At 43.5% G+C, this 19832-nt stretch overlaps 1 protein-coding gene across 1 annotated transcript in view; it reads right to left on the bottom strand.

Moving 5' to 3' along the window:
* Nucleotides 1-19832, bottom strand: part of TAF4B (TATA-box binding protein associated factor 4b) — a 116564-nt gene that overhangs the window by 24304 nt on the left and 72428 nt on the right. Inside the window, exon 14 of the mRNA XM_065399549.1 lies at nt 5798-5917. Coding sequence (XP_065255621.1) covers nt 5798-5917 — 120 coding nt within the window. The remainder of the gene's footprint in view (nt 1-5797; nt 5918-19832) is intronic.

Genomic DNA, 19832 nt, shown 5'->3' on the forward strand with positions numbered 1-19832 from the left:
TTTCACATGTGAAATTACCTTCATGACATCCTTTACTAATCAGCATGCTAGGATTTAGATGTTGGTCCAACTAGAGATCAATACAACACACATCAAAAGTTAAATTTATGAATGTGCATTTCCAATGGAACTTACAACAAATGCTACCAGGTTTGTGTCAGTTTAAGTTCACATCCAAACCCTTTTTTAAAAAAGTACTGCATTAATGGCCCAAAACACTGCAATATGACACTATTCCCAGTTGTACTTATTTGGCACAGTGCTACCAAATTTTTAATAAAGGAAATAATGGACATGCCAAAGAATGAGTGACAGCTGAAATATGTAACAGGAAGCCATTACACAACCTCTTATGCCAAAAGAGGGTTAACAATTGCAACCTTGTGTTATATAGCCTTTCCTTATCAAAGGCTCTGTTAAAAAAACAAGAATGATTAACCAAAAAAACTTGGTGGGAAGGGAGGGAGGGAGAGATGAGGAAAGTTATTCTAATGCCAGGCTCATGTTTTCAAGTCTTCCAGTGGTGTTACATAAAAAGGCAGATAACAAGCTCACTTCTACATGCAGAATAAAGGCCACTATTGATGTATTGAAGATTCCAAGGAACATAAAATGTACCCACTCAAAAGGAAGATAAGTTCTTAATACGTTTTCTGTGGCCAGGTTGAGCTGGGTTCCTCCACCTCACTTGATCTGAGGGGCAGGATGGCAAACGAGGATCATGGAGGAGTCTCCTACTTGCTAGGTCTCCCTCCTTTGCTTCTCCAGTTTGATTCTTTCTGACCTAGGAGACTGCTTTACTTCCCTAAGGACAGTCTCTTGTCAAAGGCTGGACTAAAAGGCCTGCAGGATGGGAGTCTCCACAATATTGACCCAGCTGCAGAAATTAGGCCAGTAAGTGGAAAGATATAGGCTCTTTACATGTATGTCTCAGTTCGGAACCACAGAAGTGTAGGACTGGAAGGGACTTCAATAGGTCATCCAGTCCAGTCCCCTGCACTCAAGGCAGGAATATGTAATAACCAGACCATTCCTGACACATGTTAGTTTAACCTATTCTTTAAAATCTTCAGTGAGATTCCACAACCTCCCTAGGCAACTTGTTTCAGTGCTTAACCACTCTGATAGTTAGGAAGTTTTTCCTAATGTCCAACCTAAACCTCCCTTGCTGCAATTTAAGCTCATTGCTTTTTGTCCTATCCTCAGAGGCCAAGTAGAATTTGTCATCCTCCTCCTTGTAACAAACTTATGTACTTAAAAACTTATGTTCCCCTTCATTGTTCTCTTCTCTAGACTAAACAAACCCTTTTTTTCAATCTTTCCTCATAAGTCATGTTTTCTAGACCTTTAATCATTTTTGTGCTGTCCTATTGACTTTCTCTAGTTTGTTCACATGCAGGGCCGGCTCCAGGGTTTTGGCCGCCCCAAGCAGCCAAACAAACAAACAAAAAAGCCGCGATCGCGATCTGCGGCGGCAATTCGGCGGGAGGTCCTTCGCTCCGAGCAGGAGTGAGGGACCGTCCGCCGAATTGCCGCCGAACAGCTAGACGTGCCGCCCCTCTCCAAAGTGACCGCCCCAAGCACCTGCTTGGCAAGCTGGTGCCTGGAGCCGACCCTATTCACATGTTTCCTGCAATGTGGCACCCAAAACTGCAGTACAATACTCCAGTTGAGGCCTTATCAGCACAGAGTAGAGTGGAAGAATTATTTCTCGTGTCTTGCTTACTACACTCTTGCTAATACATCCCAGAATGAGGCTTGCTTTTTTGTGCAACAGCCTTAGACTGTTGTCTCATATTTAGCTTGTGATCCACTGTGATCCACTATAACCCCCAGATCCCTTTCTGCAGTATTCCTTCCTAGGCAGTCACTTCCCATTTTGTATGTGTGCAATTATTTGTCCCTTCCTAAGTGGAGTACTTTGCGTTTGTCCTTATTGAATTTCATCCTATTTACTTCAGACCCTTTCTCCAATTTGTCCAGATCATTTTGAATTTTAATCCTGTCCTCCAAAGCATTTTCAACTAGAGCCCTGCTAATCTGCGGATATTTGCTTTGTATCCCCATCCATGGATGCGGATATCCACAGACCATTTTTGCGGATCACAGCTCGGATGCGGATACAAATTTTGTATCCGCACAGGGCTCTGCAACACACTCACCTGAATGGAGTGGCTGTTACCCAGCCTTCAGCTCGGCTCTCTGAATCAAGCAGCAGCAGCTTGCTGGGCATTCTGGGAGTTCTAGTCCCCAGCTTGCTCAGATATGGGAGGTAAACTGCAACTCCCAGAAGGGAGCGTGATGCTGTGTTCCTATGCAGTGAGCATAACGCAGCATGTGTTAGAACCGCCACAGCTGTGTAGGGGTGTCCGAGCCCCCCCATTGGGAGGGCGGTGCTGCACATTAGGACCCAGGATGTAGCCTCCACCCAGAGTGGGGAAGGAAGTACGACTGGGCAGAGCAGGGTGTGGGAGGTCTCTGGGGAGAAGTGGGAGGAGTTGGGGGTTTGACACAGCCCTGCGTCACTGGTGCGAGGTGACCTGTGGAGCTGTTAGCAGAGCCCTGCAAATCCATGGATATCCGAGGACAATTTATGCAGATCGGATGCGGATACAAATTTTTGTATCCGCACAGGGCTCTACTTGCAACCCCTCCCAGCATGGTATCATCCACAACATTTATAAGTGTACTCTCTATGCTGAGGTAGTCAATAGGCAGACACTGGGCCAAATCTGGACCGCTAGACACTTTTGAACAGTCCCCGAAATCTTATTTACTTATTATCATTGTTATTTTTATTATTTTCTTCTCTGGAGTCTGGACCTTGAGTATACATTGACCAAGAAATTGGGACCTTGACAAAAAAGAATTTCCTATGCCTGCACTCTCTGCCATTATCTAAATCACTGATGAAGATATTGAACAGAACCGGACCCAGAACTAATCCCTGCGGGACCCCACTGAATATGCCCTTCCAGTTTGACTGTGAACCACTGATAACTACTCCCCAGCCAGGCATTCTGCGAAAGAGAAATGCAGGTCACAAGTTTCTGTAAATTCACGTTAGGATCTGGGTAGAGGCATCCATCGTTAAGTTCTCTGTCTGGATACGGGTGCAGGAGCAGCGTTGGCACTGGTGATGCCGCCCTTCCTAGCCATAGCTATTCTATTATGACTCCCACTTACAAATTCCCTCTGAAACTCCCGTTCGTTGTCCCTTGTTCACTAGCTCTCCTTGGTCGCTTAGCCTCTAGCTTTTTAGCCCTTCTCTCCTAGGTCAGCCCTACCCCCGCTTTTCTGCATAGGCACCCTCTGAAAGAAACATTCTAGGAAAGATGATCATGAGAATTGTTGCTGAATTAGAGGATGCAGCATGAGGGCTATGGAGAGGGAAGGAGGAATGGAAACTGCTTACCCCCTTAATTCTTTTACCCCCACCTTCTCATGGACTTCTGCTCTAACATTCTGATCAAAGGTTGTGTCCGCAGATGTCTGCATGTTCAACCAGGGGTGGGGCCTAGTGAGCAAGTGCAAGGAATTCCAAGTGGCATATTTGCAAATTTCATCTGATGATGCTTCCCATGTCCAGACCAAGAGGTGGCCATGTCTCTAGTGTAGTGGCTCTAAGTCTTGGGGAGAAGTTTGGCAGCCTCATAAGTCTTAGATACCCAACACAATTAATCTGGCCAGGGTGTATCCTGCCACCATGAGCTCTTTCCCTGAACCGTGGAAGAGAATGAAAAAGGGAATCTTTTCTGCTCAATGTTTCTGATCCAAGAGCACCTCAAAGGCCCTTTTGAGATGACAGGTGTTACGGGAAGGGAAAAACTTGAACAAGACTGGAGTAGAAGCTTTGATGGGGGAATATCATGGTTAGGAAATGAGTCAGACATCAGGATTTTTTATAAAAACTAGGACAGAAGCCAAGCATCATGTTATTATGGGAAAGTCAATACCACAAGACTATAAGACCACTATATAAGAGATAGCTATTCAAGCCACCTCAGGGAGAGGAACAGACAATGTGTTAAAGAGAGACTCATACTAGGTATATCTACACTGCAGCTGGAAGCTAGCCTTGTTTGTGCAATCACACTAAAAATCGCAGCAGGGATTTTGGGACTTGGGGTGGAGCTTTGGCTCTCAAGCCTAGGGGTAAGGAGGGGTGAAAGCCTGAGTCGTAAGGGCCAGACGGCTCTTTTTAGTGTCATAGCTTGACCCCCTCTGGCGTGAGTCTGTCTACCTGTGCTGGGAGACTCGCTCCCACTGAGATTTATACAAGCCATGTTCTGACTCCTTTTGAGGCACTTTGGAACTCAGGACAGAGTTTCAGATAACGTGACACTGGGGAGAGGATCCCACCTTGTCTCACCCCTCTACTGGGCAAGCAAGGGCGCTAGTGCAGAGATTAGGCTTTTGATGAAAGCCAGCTGCTGGAAGTTTAAGAAAGCTGAGATTCTGGTGCATCCGAAAGAATCTCTATGCCCTATATAAAGGGAATGGTCCACACTCCAAAACACAAGTATTTCTCTTTCAAGGGGTTAGCATGGTCAAGACCACCTTACTGGAGATTCCAGACTCCTTCAGGAGCACACTGCAACAAACCACGTTAAAGGACTTTGGCCTGGTCTACACAGATTTTGTACAGGTATAACTACATTGGTATGGGGTGCGATTTTGTAATGAAATAGTTGGCGGTACAATCACTAGTATGGATGCAGGTGCCTTATACGGGTATTGCTTAATCCCCTTCCTGTACGTCTGTGATAGTTAAATTGGTACAACTTGTGTGTTTAAACAAGGGCACCTGGATCAGGAGGACATTACTTGAACCCACGGTCCTGACCCATTGGGGAGCATAGCTTGTGTACCAAGGCCCTTCGGTTATTCTAGGACAACTAGGATTAGAAGCAGATGCCTCTTTACTACTTTTTGTGGGCAGAGGCGGCTGGTTGTCTTCCAGAGACCACCTCAACAGTTGTTTGTCCCTCTGGGTGAGACTCTCTTCCCCTGTAGGGAAGCTAGGCAGCTAGTTGTCTGTCACAGCCCCAGAAACAGTTACGCTGCTGTCACACATCACTGAAGTTGTGGAGGTTTCCTCTCCGAGATTAAGCAGAGACTTTCATCATCATGCTTTTGATTAGGTCTTGTAAATACAGCACTCCTTTTATACAGCATGCTCTTCAATAGGCCTCTGTGTTGGTCACAGATTCCGTGACTTCTGCAGCGGCCAGTGTGGCTAGCCCCAGGGCTGCCAAAGCAGCTGGCCCCAGCCAGTGGCCCCCGGCCAGCTGGCTGGAGCAGCCACAGGCCATGGCCCCTAGCAGCTAGTGCTGCAGGCCCCAGCAGCGGCCCCGGGCCGGCTGGAGCAGCCACAGGCTGTGGCCCCTGGCCAGCTGGTGCCACTGGCCCCCGGATGTGCCTCCCCCAGCAGTACCAACCCGCCCCTCCACATGCAGCGTCCTGGATTTGCCCGCCCCCCCATAAGATTTAATCACAGGTATTTTTAGTATAAGCCATGGACAGGTCACAGGCCGTGAATTTTTGTTTATTGCCTGTGACCTGTCCATGGCTTAATCGTGGCATCACTCATCAATACACATTATTAGAAACTATATTCAAATAATTTCAGTTCACCAAAACTAAAGCTTTTAGTATTTCTTTAGTCATTAAATCTTTATTTTCCCTACAATATTCAACAAGCCTCATGGAGGGCTTCCCTCCTTTTTCCCCCCAAAAGGTATAGAAGATAATTCAATATTAAAATGGAACAAATGCATACAAGACATTTCAATACCTCAAGCCCAGATCCAAGGTTTGGTGAATCCAGTGGTCTTTTTTTCCTTGGCCCAATCGCTGCCAAAGCTGTGAGATTGGCTTCTCTTTGTTGCATCTGTGCCAGCTCCAACTGTTGCATCTAATTTAAAAAAGAAAAGTATATGATATATGGTATACTGAAGGGCCAAATTTGTTCATTCAGCTTCAACCATTTGATCTTTTACATAGCTTATAAAATCTGCATCATGACATGAGACTATATGGCTTTGCAGAAATTACAATTCCAGTAATTAGGCCCATTGCCACGCTAGTCATTTTAGGAGCCCAGCAAATGCTAACCCCACTACATATGCCATGGCATTGTCCTTAGGTTCAAGTGTTTTGGGAAGACAGCACCTAGGATCAACAATACTACCAGAGATATTCCTATTGATCTTCAAATTCAGTGAATTTTGCTATTTATTGATTAGTGAGACAAGAAAAGTTTTGGCTCAGAACCAGTTTAAATGGCCAAAAATTAACATTTTGAGAGTTGAAGGTTCTCGATATTGAGAACGGGTCACACTGTACTCAGTTTCACAGGTTGTTTCCATTTCAGGTGACCAGATGTCCCGATTTTATAGGGATAGTCCTGATATTCAGGGCTTTTTCTCATATAGGCGCCTATTACCCTCCATCCTCTGTCCTGCTTTTTCACACTTGCTATCTGGTCACCCTATTTCCATTTGAGCAAGCAAGAGAAATTCCAAAACATGATGTGTATTTGACAGCATTCATTTTGACTTCAATTATCTGAAGCTTAATTTTGTGAACCAAGGCCTTGTGCCCTGACACTACTCTGAATGTCATGGGGACAGAATACGTGGATCACAGGAATTTTCAGGTGACTGAGATTTAATAGCATGCAGGTAGCACTTCAATTCTCTCATTGGTTAACTTTTTTCAAAATGTCAGGCTTATTTTTTTTAAAAAATTGTATTTGAGATGTTTAACACTCCAGATACTTATTTTCAGTTGTTCATGAAGAAAATAATTCCCTCTTAAGTCTTGACTTATTTTGAGAACAGATTCCATGATTAGCTGGTTGGATTAGTTTAGTCAAAATGATGACTAACAAGCTTTTTAAATACACTATCATGCTACCACTAAAAATCACCAGCAGTTTCTAAAAATAAAACTAAGAAAATTTCATATAGCAGGGCAAGTACTGCTGCTTCCCAAGTGTGTTGAAATATTCTTATGTTATCTATAGGATGGTGGAATAACTCAAGAAAACACAGGGGGAGTCCGCAAAGTATTCCCCCCTTCATCCCCCGGCGAAGGAATACCATTTATAGCAAAAAGGCAAAGCAGAAAGGAAATTATTCTCCAACTCAGGGTTCAAAACGTTCCCTGACTGTGAAGCCCATGCATTTGATTTTCTAGTCATGCATCAGCTACAGTTTTTTATATTAAAATGGCAACACTTTCTTTCAAAGCCTAAGAAATTCTCAGCCAAAGGTGAATTCCTTACAGAGTTTTTGACTGCTCAGTTCAACCACTGCATACAAGGAAAGAAAGCTATACTTTTCCTCATCTCACAAAATTTCACTGGAACTTTTTGTAGTCTGCTCACATTTTGCTGTTTAACTATAAAAAGCATTTATTGAGCTTGCAGCGCAGTTGAACACTTTTACTTTCCCCCACTTCTTTATCTTTAATATCCTGTTAAAAAGAAGGGGGCTCCTTAAAATAGGAACTTAGTATGCCAGCAAAAACTCTGACATCTGAATTTGTAACCAAATTCTACTCTCTTATTGGTCATTTGTACCTTTTCAAGTAGGACTAAAATGATCTGCAACAAAATAAAAAGGAAATATTACTCACCCTGTGCAGTAACTGTAGTTCCAGCTATGCTCCCATAGGGGTATGCCATTTCAAGGGCTCAAGAGGTGCAAGTGATCAGAGATTTCTAGCTAACAGTACCCGTTTGACCTGCACATGCACCTTATGCCTCTGCGTGGCAGACACTGAGGCTATAGTGGGGGTACACAGACAAACTGCCCTCATTTCCTTCTATACTCACTCATTCCCTAAGGAACATCTGAAGCAGAAAGGAAGAAGGTGGGTAGTGGAGCACTCATAGGAACACACATCTTATAGCACTACAGTTGCTGCACAGGGTAGGTAACATTTCCTCATTTCCTTCATCTTTGAATAGTGTCCCTATGGGGTGCTCCACTTCAGGTGACTTCCGAGCAGTATCCAGAAGAGAAGGGAGCTTCGGATCAGGGTCCAGAATTGAAGACAATACTGCAGAGCCAAGTGCCGCAGCAGATCCGACGGAATGACGCAGGGCATAATGCTTTGAAAACATATGGCCTGAAGTCCACATAGTGGCGCTATATATCTCCGATACGGGAACATCCTTCAAAAATGCTGTAGATGTTGCTTGCAATCTGGCTGAATGCGCTTTCACATCTGGGGAGGTGGTGGGGGAAAGGAGGGCTGAGCACCCACAGACTCGTAACAGGTAGGGATACTTTCAAAATGGATATCAGGTGGTCTCTGAGCAGAAATAGGAACCCCTTTGATCTATCTGTGAAAAGTATGAAGTGTAGACAATTTCCTAAATCACTTAGCCCTATCCAGATAGAAGGGCTTTGACTTTCTAATACCCAGGTTATGGAAATAGGATTCCAGCTGAAAACTATTAGGTTCTGGAAAAACATACTGGTAGATACCTTGGATTTTCATCTTGCTCCTCCTTGTTGATTTAAAAACATGCAGGACATGATGTCCGATATGACCCTAATCGTTCTGTCCTGATGAAGGGCAGGAAATGGAGGCAAGTGTTCCCAATGGCCTTGAGCTCCAAAAGGTTGATCTGGAGACAGCTTTCATGGACTGTCCATCTGCCCTGAACCCGGGGGTGTCAAAGAGGACTCCCTACCCTAACAGAGTTGGGGTGGGTTGGCAGAAAAGGATGCTTGCACAGACATGGAGTTGCTCCTTCCACCAGTTTAGGGAGTTATTCACGTGCAAGGGGACCTTCACCCACCTATCCAAGGTGTGTCTGGTCAGAGAATAGGCAGCTCTGAACCAACCTTGGAAGCAGTGGAAGCGTAGCCTTACATGATGGGTCACAAAGGTGCACGCTATCATATGGCCAAGGAGTTGAAGACAGTTGCTTATTGAGGTCCAAAGGCTGCCCTGAATTGTTCCTATCATTCTTGACAGGGTCACAAACCTGTCTAAAGGGAGATACGCTCTGGCTGTCACTGAGTCCATGTACGCCCCTATAAACTTTATCCTTTGCACCAATACTAACATGGATTTCTTTTCATTCAGCTGTAGGACCAACTCTTGGAACACACCAAAGGCCCTCTGGGTGGACGATAACACTGCCCCGAAAGAGCACCCTTTGAGCAGCCAGTTGTCAAGGTACAGGAAGACAAGAATCTCTTCCTGTCAAAGGAAAGTCACCAACTACTCCTAGAACTTTCGAAAACACCTTTGGAGCTGAAGAGAACCACTCGCTACTGGAAGTAATCTTGGCCTATAGTGAAGCATAGGTATTTCCTGTGCGATAGGAAATGGTTATATGTTTTATGGAAGTAGGCACTGTGTAGGTCAAGGGATGAAAACCGACCCCCTTCCCGTGGCAAAGGAATTATAGTTGCTACAGTCACCATCCGAAACTTTTGACATTTCACCAACTTGTTCAGCCGTCTTAGATCTAAGATCAGTCTCCAATCTTCATCCTCCTTTGGTACTAGGAAGAGAAGAAGAACTACCAGCCCCTGTAAGGGGAAGGGACAGATTGTATTGCTCCTAGCTGGAGAAGAGAGTCCCCCTCTTGCCTTAGTAGACGCTCATGTGGGGGTCCCTGATGAGGGACAGGGCAGGGGGGTGGAAACAAAGGAGTGCCAAAAAACTGGCTGGTGTAGCCCAGTGTTATGACCTCCAAGACCCACTGGATCATAGTGATCCATTCCCAAGCCCGAAGAAATGAACAAGGTTGTCCCCAAAGGGAAGGCGGGGGCTAAAGGATGGAACTGCAAAAATCAGAGGGGTGGGAGGATTTGAACCCACAGCCAACCCATCAAAACTGCTGTTTAGATGATGCCTGGGTGGTCATGGAGGGTGGTTGGGCCGCCTTCTTCCTCTGAAACCTGTCTCTTTGGGCGGGTTTTCCCCATGGGTTTGCGATACCCCAAGAACTGAACAGCGTCTGACCTCTGGGCAGTCTGTGACGTACTGAAACATTTCCTGCTTGTAGGTGTGTAGATGCCCATGGAACATAGGGCAGCCCTGCAGTCCTTCAGCATATGCAGGGAATCATTCATTGGTCGTAAGCTTTTCTCTGAGACAAAGGGGAGTCCTCTATAGGGTTCTGAACCTCTCTCAGAAACCCTGAAAGTTGGAGCCAAAACACCCTGCACATAACTACCACGGTGGAGAGAGATCTGGCAGCAATGTCCACAGCATCTAGGGATGCTTGGAGAGCTGTTCAGGCCAATAGCTGAGCCTCCACAACAGTGGGCCAGAATTGCTCCCTGCAGTCATGTGGCAGCTGTTCAATAAAGGCCATGAGCTTGTTGTAATTAGTCAAGTTGTATTTGGCCATGATTGCCTGACAGTTCACAATCCAGAACTGCATGGTCACAGACAATAAGACGTTTCAAAAAGACCCAGTTGCTTTTGGTGTTTGTCATGGGGGTAGGTCTCAAAATGTGGCTTACACCGTTCGTTCACTGCATCCACCACTAGGCAGTTAGGTGGGGATGAGAAAATAAATAGTCAGAATCCTTAGAAGGCACATAGTACTTCTTATCCACCCTTTTTCACGTTGGTCACTGTCAGAAGACAGGATACGGGGCTAGATGGAGTTTTGGTCTGACCCAGTATGGCCGTTATGTTCTTAGGGGCCGGCATCTGCCATACCATCTTAGCCAGATCCAGCAGAGCCTCATTAATAGGTAGCACCCCTCTGGAAGGCGTTGCCAACTACAAAACATCCAGCAGCTTGTGCTGCTGATCTCTGACCTCCTCCAGAGGGATCTGCAGAGCACCAGCTACCCTTCTAATGAGATCCTGGAACAGTATGAAGTTGTTGGTGGTGGAAAGTGGGGGAGGCAAAACAGCCTCATCCAGCAACTATGACGAAATTGCAGTCTCAGGGGTGACTTCCTCTTCTGCCCTAGCCTCCTGCTCCTCAAATGTCTCCTTCTGTCATGCAAGGGTAGAGAGAGGATGGGAAACCCTGGCCTCCCTGAGGGACAGTACCAGTAGTCTGTTGAATTGTTGCCAATAGGCAGCCCACGGGTCTCAATATGACCATGGGGGGGGGGGGAGATTGGGGGTGGCGTACAAGGTTGGTTCCACCATCCTTGGTGAGCTGCAAAGTCCTCCCTGAGCGAGGGTGCGTTCCTGAAGAGGTATGTAGGACGACGCCCCCTCCTCCGACACTCAAGGAGACCAATTGGAAGTCTTCTTCCTCTACATCTTCCCATACGGGGGCAGTCATTGAGGATGGATGAGAGTTGTGTGCCATGGAGTGGCCACTCAGAGACCAAGGTCTCTGTACTGAGACATGCTTGGTACCTGGCCAGCAAATCCGACACAGAGGTCCCTCAAGTATCAGAACTCCTGTGGCAACAAAGGACCCCAGTAGTGACACCGTAGCCGAGATTGCCATGGCTGGAGACAACTGTACCAATGATGATAGGCATACTTCAGGTGTTGTGTATGTCAGACACTGAGGGCAGTTCACATACGCACCCCTGTATAGACTCAGTGTCTGCCATGAGGAAGCAGAGGGTGCATGAGCAGGGCATGGGCACTGCTAGCTAGAAATCGCGGATCAAGGGCTTGAGAGGTGCATAAGCACTTGAAGTGGAGCACCCATAGGGACAGTACTCGAAGATGAAATTAGGCTTATAGTTCTTTATGTACAAAGGCAGAAAGCTGTGTTTAAAATGCATTTCCTGGTTGGTTGTTGTTTTTTTTTTTTTTTTTAAACATTAAAAAAACTTAAATCTTGTCTCCCCTAAAAACCCTTGGTAGGTTATCACCTCCAGTGCCTAATGGACATTTTGAAAAAAGTGATGTGTCACAAATTCAACCTTCCTGCCCCAGCACTTAAGGTGGAAGAGCAACAAACATGATTAGACCCCTTCCCCCAGCAAAACACAGACTTGACATTCCTAATGTTACTAAGGTTACAAACAGTTTAAACCCCCAAGTCATTCACACAATATACAAAGAGACCAATCCAAATTTTAAAAAGATTTTTTACAGCTCACCTTATCTCCTCAGAGAAGTTAAACAATGTTTCTACAGCATTAGCTACCATATCACACTTACACTTTACATTTAATAAGAAAATAGAAATAAATATGTAAGTTTGTTCATCAGAACTTGCATTTTGCATGCTGTGTTTCCATTTTTCAGTAGTGTAGACTAACATTTTCAAGATTGTTTAAGAGAGTATGTTACCAGTAAAGTTTTGCAATTGCTTAAGTTATCTACAGCTGCCTTACATAAAAACTTAATATTTGTGATGTGTGTTTTGGAAAGAACATAATTTAAAAAAATAAAATAAAATAAAGAGGTAGACGTAGAAAATATTTTCTGAAGTCAAGAATAACTTACTCTAAGCTGGAGAGGAGAAAACAATTTAGATCAAAGTAACTAAATTGAACCTTCACTTAGAAGTTCAGCCAAACCTCAAGATTTGAAAAAATTCAAATAAAAATGAAAAATATTAAAGTTTAACCACTTCCTGGATTCATTAGAAGCAATTAAAAGCCAAGGTTCTTTGACAGTCAGCTGTTCGATTTCCAAGCCCAAGTTTCTAAATCTAGGATGTTCCAAAAACATCCAAACTTGTGGGCAATAATCTGAGCTGAATTTCACAGAATTGTATATCCCTTGTTTTAACCAGACATTCCTATCAATACATTTTTGTAGCAGCGTTTTTCATACAGAGGTGCCACACTGTACTTCACAAGCTCCAAGAGCATGTTTTTTAGTTTTATGGCTGTTACAATACAGCAAAGAGACAGGTAAGTGCAGATAGACCAGTATATAGTTGCTTTAATCGACAGATAGCCAATTAAAAGCAATGGACATTATTTCCAAAGATGGTGCCTAAAGTCAGGGAGTCTAAGATGCTGACCCTACATTGAGATTTGTGTGGGTGCATGCATGCTCAGCTCATTGCAGGATCAAAGCCTGAGTCTATAGTTAGGCTCTCCAATAAGTGGCCAGATTTTCAAGGTGTTTTTGTTTTGAAGTCAATTAATAGTGGACATAAGCTGATGACAACAAGACAAGCAGGAAATGGGTTTCACAGCAACAGAAAAATGTATTGCCCCTTCTCAGATTTAAGATTATTAAATTTGGACAAAATAAGTGGCCTGCCAACTTTTACCTTGATAGGCAGCGATGGTAATGACAAAACAAGAGCCAGTGACACAAAGAAGTATGACTGAAATTGATACTGATTTAATAGAGAGCCAGTCGAAGGTGATGTGATCACCCAACTGGCTACTGGTGGAAACAGAGGCTGCTGAATTCTGTACAGTGCATGGAGTAATTCCATTAAAGAGTTAATGAAGTCTAGAAGAGACATTTATCAATTATCCCAAGAGACAGATACACCTTCTTTTGCCAGTTTGGGTGAAAGTCACACCTCCCTACACCAGCTAATCTCCCTCCACTCTGGATTGGTGGGGATTGGGAATTCCCTGAGAGGGAGGGAAGGTGCTGCTATCATTGCCTACCCACTGTTGGGGGGGAAGCAGGTTCAGCAGGAGAACGTGAATTTCTTTAACATGGTGAATTGATGCATCCTTGGCTACCTCTACCAGCACCACTTTCTAACGCCAACTGTTGCAGGGCCCCCATTTATGAAAAGGGAAGTTGGGGATGCTTTCCGCCACTTCATCCATCTGCACTCTGTCCACAACACATCTTCCACCATAGGACCAACAAAACCAGGCAGAATCTGGCTAGGATTTGAAGAACAAGTCTCATTCTGGCTATTTTCTGGAGGTGAGAAAGTTGTGCTCTAGTACAAAGAAACACCAATTGTGAAATACAATGCCAATGTAAACTTCCTGTATAAATGCCCATAATCCTTGTAAGGGACTGAAGGAAATATTAATGAAGAGCACCATGCTAGCAGCCCAGCTCAACACACTGGTGAGTCAATTAAAAAGATCTGATTGAAATGTATTTAGTTTTTATAAATGTACAATACTTGTGACTGAGTGTTGAGAGAGTAGTGAAAGCAGAATGGGAAGGAGAGATTCATGAGACAGGAAGATGGTACCAAGACATGCCAGCGAACAATCGCTAGTTTATTATTCCTATGATACAGTGGTCAGGAACAAGGTGGTCAGAGAAACATCTGAGTTAAATTTTTCATTTCAAACAGATATTTTTGTAGTACATCCTCGAGTGATCAGAAAAGTGGAGGAAGGGGAGAAATGGAACGGGGTTTACAGTGCAGCATAAAGCAGAGTAAGAACTCCCTTTGGGTGGGGAAGACTCAGAAGTAGGTTATTTGGAAGCTACAGAAGGAGTTGGTGCTTGGCTGAAGGGTTTCTTGGACTACCAGACTTCCACTAGGAATGGTTAGAAGTCAACATCTCTGAATGAGGAAGAGGCAGTGTCCCAGCTAACCCTCTTCTCCCAAACCCACTTCTTAAGATATGCCCTCTAATCTCTTTCTCCACTACCTTCCCTGTCCTCCCACCTCTTCTAAACACATCCCAGACCTCTCTCAAAATACAGACATTATGCTAATCTTTTGAAGTGTCTTTAAATCTTTTAAAAGGCAGGAAGTTGCATTTAGTATTTCAAATATTTTCCATGGACCCTCTATTTTTCTATCAATAGATCCTCTTCCTATCCCATTTCAATTAAGATGAGGGATGTGCCCTTACTCAGCGCCACACCCTGAACACTTGTACATCGTTTTCTAGGCTATGGAGGATATGAACTCCTTTCAAATTATCTCATCATCTTGTTGGATCCCATTACCAGGAGATGGATGATTGATGATGCATCACCACAATAATGTCCACATGACAGCCACCAAAACTGGCAAGCTCCCTCTCCTATCTTGACCTACACTTCAGCCACTGAAATAGAAGATGCTGCTGCCATTATGCCACTCCATGAAGAATGAGGATTTTGTCAATGTCAAAATTTATGTCTCAAAACAGCATAAAGGGGGCAGCCTTTGGACCAGAAGCAAATGACAAAGTGTTCATGCACATTTTCCTCCCTCTGAGTTTTACTTTCACTCTAAGAATTAAAGTACAAAGATTTCTAAAATCCTGTACACAACGATCAAATTGCTGTGAAAATGTCTCACAAGTTGCAAAATAGTCTTTGTTGCTGCTGGCCTTTTTAATAATAAAAGTGGGTTTTAAAGTCTGGTCTTGCAGCAGTCAGGAACTTCTAGGGTGACAATAACCATTTTAGTTAATCTGACCTGCAGCACAAATCAAAAAAAGGTACATTTTTAAGTCCTTCCTTATAGTGAAATGGCATTTGCAGCATAGCTGTAATCACATAAAATGAAAGCCTTTAAAATTGACCTCTCTCTTCTCCACTCAGTTTCTCTACCAATAAAAATATTACCTTTCCAGCTCATGGAAATTGTATTTCTCACTCTTGTGAAGTCTTATTCTCCACATTTCAGTAAAATATGCAAAGCCTCTACCCAATATTAAACTGACTACATTTTTGATGACAATACCTTTTAAAAATAAAGTTTAACTTATGAAAAGACCAGAAATATTTCAGTTACGAGACTCCAGACTGGTGAAAAAGCAATTTGGGTTGTTATGCAAAGCATTCCCAAGATTGAGATCTTTGGTCACAATGGTGAGTAGAGCAGGTTGCTTACCAGTGGTCTCCCATCAGTCCTAGAACTACTAGCCACAGTTAGGTGCCTGACTAAGGAGACAATTTTTTCTCTTTGCTATTACCTAACAGGTTGGTTTATTTGTTTTGGTAATTAAAGGAAATACTGTATTACTTGTCTCATAGGCAAAAAAGCAGGGCCATCTGTTTCCAGAGGCAGGTACCATCTTTGTCCCATTGGGCAGGAGAACCAGAGTAGTATGAAGTCACTTCCTTATACCTGACAAAAGGAAATGGAACCTGGCTCTTCAGGAAGCTTCCAGCCTGCACCCACTAAATAGAAACCTCAAAAGCTGCTTCAAGTCACACTGCCTTCCAAGCAACATATCCAGGGTCTTATGAAGCATGAGTTTAAGTTGTTCAATAATTCAAATAAGATGGTCTCAGGTAAACAGTCACCTTTGAAGTACTTCACGATGAGACTAATCAGAGCCCTATTTCACACTGGGTGAATGTGGATAGTTATGTGCTAAGGAAGAACCGTTTGTTGTAGTGTTCATGAAAATCTGTCGGGGAAACTGGAAGGGAAAGAAACTAATCAGTGTACTGTTCGTGGACCGTACTTTTAACCAACTCACAGATTGGTGTGTCATGTCTCTAGTATGTGATTTATGTTATTGAACTAGGTCACCTTGCCTCACCTGTATAAGAAAAGGAGCTATTTAACTCAATATTTATTGTGTTTACAATTATTTTGGTAAGAAGAGAACTTGCATTTTGGTCATATACATATGCAGAAAACAGGTGTGAAGTTATCTTAAGAAAGTGACAGGGAAAAGGAAGACCATGCTTTGAGGATCCAGAAAGCATTTTTACTGTTCTCGGGAGCCTGTTTTTTCCTACGCTATCCAACATTTAGGACAGTTTTGCAGAAGAGGCAAAGTGTATAAGAGGAGCAGGTCTGAAGAGCACAGGGTAGACCAGGGGTTCTCAACCTTTCTTTCTGAGGGTCCTCCCACCAACATTCTATAAAACTCCATGGCCCACCTGTGCCACAGCAACTGGTTTTCTACATATAAAAGACAGGGCCGGTGTTAAGGGTTACCAAGCATGTAAATTGCCTGGGACCCCATGACACAGATGCCCCCGCGAAACTACGTTGCTCAGACCTCAGCCCTAAGTGGCAGGGCTTCGGGCCCCGGACTTCAGCACTATGTGGTGGGCCTTTGGCTTTCTGCCCTGGGCCCCAGCAAGTCTAACGCTGGCCCTGCTTGAAGGACCCTCTGAAACCTGCTCATGGCCCCCCAGGGACCCCAGACCCCTGGTTGATAACCACTGGGGTAGACAACAGGGTAGCAAATAGGCTACGGTTACGGGAGTACAAGAGGCAGCACTTTGACAGATGGCAGGTATCCTAGTAGAAAGGTCAATCCAAATGCTCAATTCTGCGAGTGCAGCACATGACAAAGTACATACAGAAAATGTGACACCCACATACCATGAAAAATACCCTTCTACACAACTATGGAAGGAGAAATAGGAATGGAAAAATCAAGTGCTAAGAAACACTATGATGTGGACTGAATAGAAGGAGCAATATAAAGAAATTAAATCTTTGAGACTAGGCAGTAAGGAGTATGCAACTGTTTGGATGCGAACAGACAGAACAGTATGGAAAGGAAGCTATACAAGGAACAATTCTGGGCTTGGTTTGGAGTGACTTAAGAAAAATGATTGGAAATGTACAGGTGTGGGATCGACCAACAGTGGCCCTTACATAGATGGGTTTAGTAATTAGCAAAAGAAGGATAACTTCAGCACACCAAGTTTAGAAGAACATGGGAAAAGATAGGGTATATCAAACGATTTAAAGCATCAGAGGAACTGGCAGCAAAGGAAACTGTGGAGGGCTGAAAGACAAGTTAATGTATGCCCAAGGGTTATGCATGCTATTCAGCAATAAAAATATGTTCAGAGTAATAAAAGCAGTAATGTGGATGAACAAAAATATGTCGAAGGCTTGAGGAAAAAGGAGATGGCGGACAAAGGCATATGAAAGAGACAAAACAAGGTAGAGGACTGTTTCAGTTTATAGAATAAGGAGAAATTATACCAAAATAGGTAATCACAAAAGAGTTTACTCAAATGATCACTTAGTTTTTCTACTCATTTTAAAAGGATTCAGTTCTCCTTAAGTCTTTTCCATTGCTGTACATTGGCTGTACATCTTGAAATTCTACATTTTAACTGTCTTTTTTTAACCTATGCTGTTTATTCTAGATACTGAAATTATTTTCATCTCTCTTTTTCTCTCGCATTCTCATTTCTTTTTATCTATATATTCTACCTTGCTTCACCTAAAGACTGAGGGATGTAAGGTGTTTAATCTCCTTCTACCTTTCATGCATCAAGTTTTCAGAAGCTTTTTGCCCCTTCTCTTGAATGCTCTTCTTTATTGCCTTCTGCTCTAAGGCCTGGTCTACACTAACCCCCAAATTCGAACTAAGGTACGCAACTTCAGCTACGTGAATAACATAGCTGAAGTCGACATACCTTAGTTCGAACTTACCGCGGTTCAGACGCGGTCCACACGCGGCAGGCAGGCTACCCGTCGACTCCGCGGTACTCCTCTCGCCGAGCTGGAGTACCGCAGTCGACGGCGAGCGCTTCCGGGATCGATTTATCGCGTCCAGACCAGACGCGATAAATCGAACCCGGAAGTTCGATTGCCAGCTGTCGAACTACCGCGGTAGTGTAGACCTGGCCTAAGATATCTACCTACCTTCTCCATTCCCTTTTGCTGCATGCCAAGCATGTTCCTATTTTAAATGTTTATTTTACTTTGCCTCCTCAGGACCTTACACCAGCTCTCAGCAAACCTAACCCATTGAGCACTGGAGTCTTTACATTTCACTTGTTTTGTAGGTAGTTTTCTGACCTGCAAGGTGAATGCCACATTCTTTCCAGCAGGAGAGGTGGAACTTTAAGACTGAGACTAATGTATTTGCCATCTTTTCTTTCTTGCCTATGATGCAATTTCTCCCTCCACCCCCTTAAACCCTTTCTAACTGAATGCTTTAATTAGCCATACAATATGTTTCTACTGGCTTTTAAATTGGTTTTTTTTAGAGTTAAATACAAGATAGCAGGCAGTATATGGTCTGAAGTGGCTTGGTGTGTAGCTCTTTAAAAAACTGTATTAAATAAAGTTGCATTAGATTATATTGTGGATTTTTTTAAAAGATATTTCATGGGCATGGCTTCAGTGGCAAAGAAGTCTAAAGTAAATACTACCTAAGATTTGCCCTACCAGGCCAGATGTCGAATCCACTATCCTGACAGTGGCTATAACCAGATGTTTCAAAACCAAGTGTAAGACAGTTACACAAAAACCTGCGCAGAGGGATTTTCTTCCCAAATCAGTGACTGGCTTATGCCCCAATGTCTGAGGATTTAGATCCCTTGCAGAAAATAACTTGTCTAATCCTTTTCTGAATCCTACTAAACTCTTGGCCTCAAATATCTTCTTGTATTGAGTTCCACAGGTTGATTAGGTGTTGTGCCTAAGAGTATTTTTTTATCAATTTCAATTTTGTTGCATTTCAACATTACAGATGTGCCATTGCTTGAATGTAAATTGGAGCACTTAATTTACCTTCACTATACTATTCGTACTGTAAACTTTTGTCATGTCATCTCTAAACAATTTGTCAGTGTCTTCTCACACAAGGTTCTCAGTAGCTATTTGTAGCTCCCATCCCTGAACTCCTATTTGTGCTATACATTTTAAGAGACAGGGGTGGCCTGACTGAAAACAGCATTCCATAAGATGGCGTATTATATAATGCCATAATATATTCAATAATTCTCATTCTTTTTACATTGACTAGTGTTTGCTGTTGAGTATTCAGCAGTAGCTTGTGTTTAGCTGCCTGCAAGCCTCCAATAATGGGGAGGTCCTTTTCCTGAGAGACTAGTTAACTTAAAATCCAGCAGTGAGTATCAGTAGTTCCTTCCAATGTGCATTACACCTTGTATGATTTTCATCTGCCATCATGCTGCCCAGTTACTTACCCTTGTTAAGTCCCTCAACTCTTATGTCATCCTGAGATAGCTAAACTGTGCTCTGCAAGTTTTGCCATCTCACTTTTTACTTCCTTTCACCAAATACATTAAACATTGGTCCTAAA

Source organism: Emys orbicularis, chromosome 2, assembly GCF_028017835.1.
Source record: "Emys orbicularis isolate rEmyOrb1 chromosome 2, rEmyOrb1.hap1, whole genome shotgun sequence".
In the NCBI taxonomy this organism is placed as follows: Eukaryota; Metazoa; Chordata; order Testudines; family Emydidae; genus Emys; species Emys orbicularis.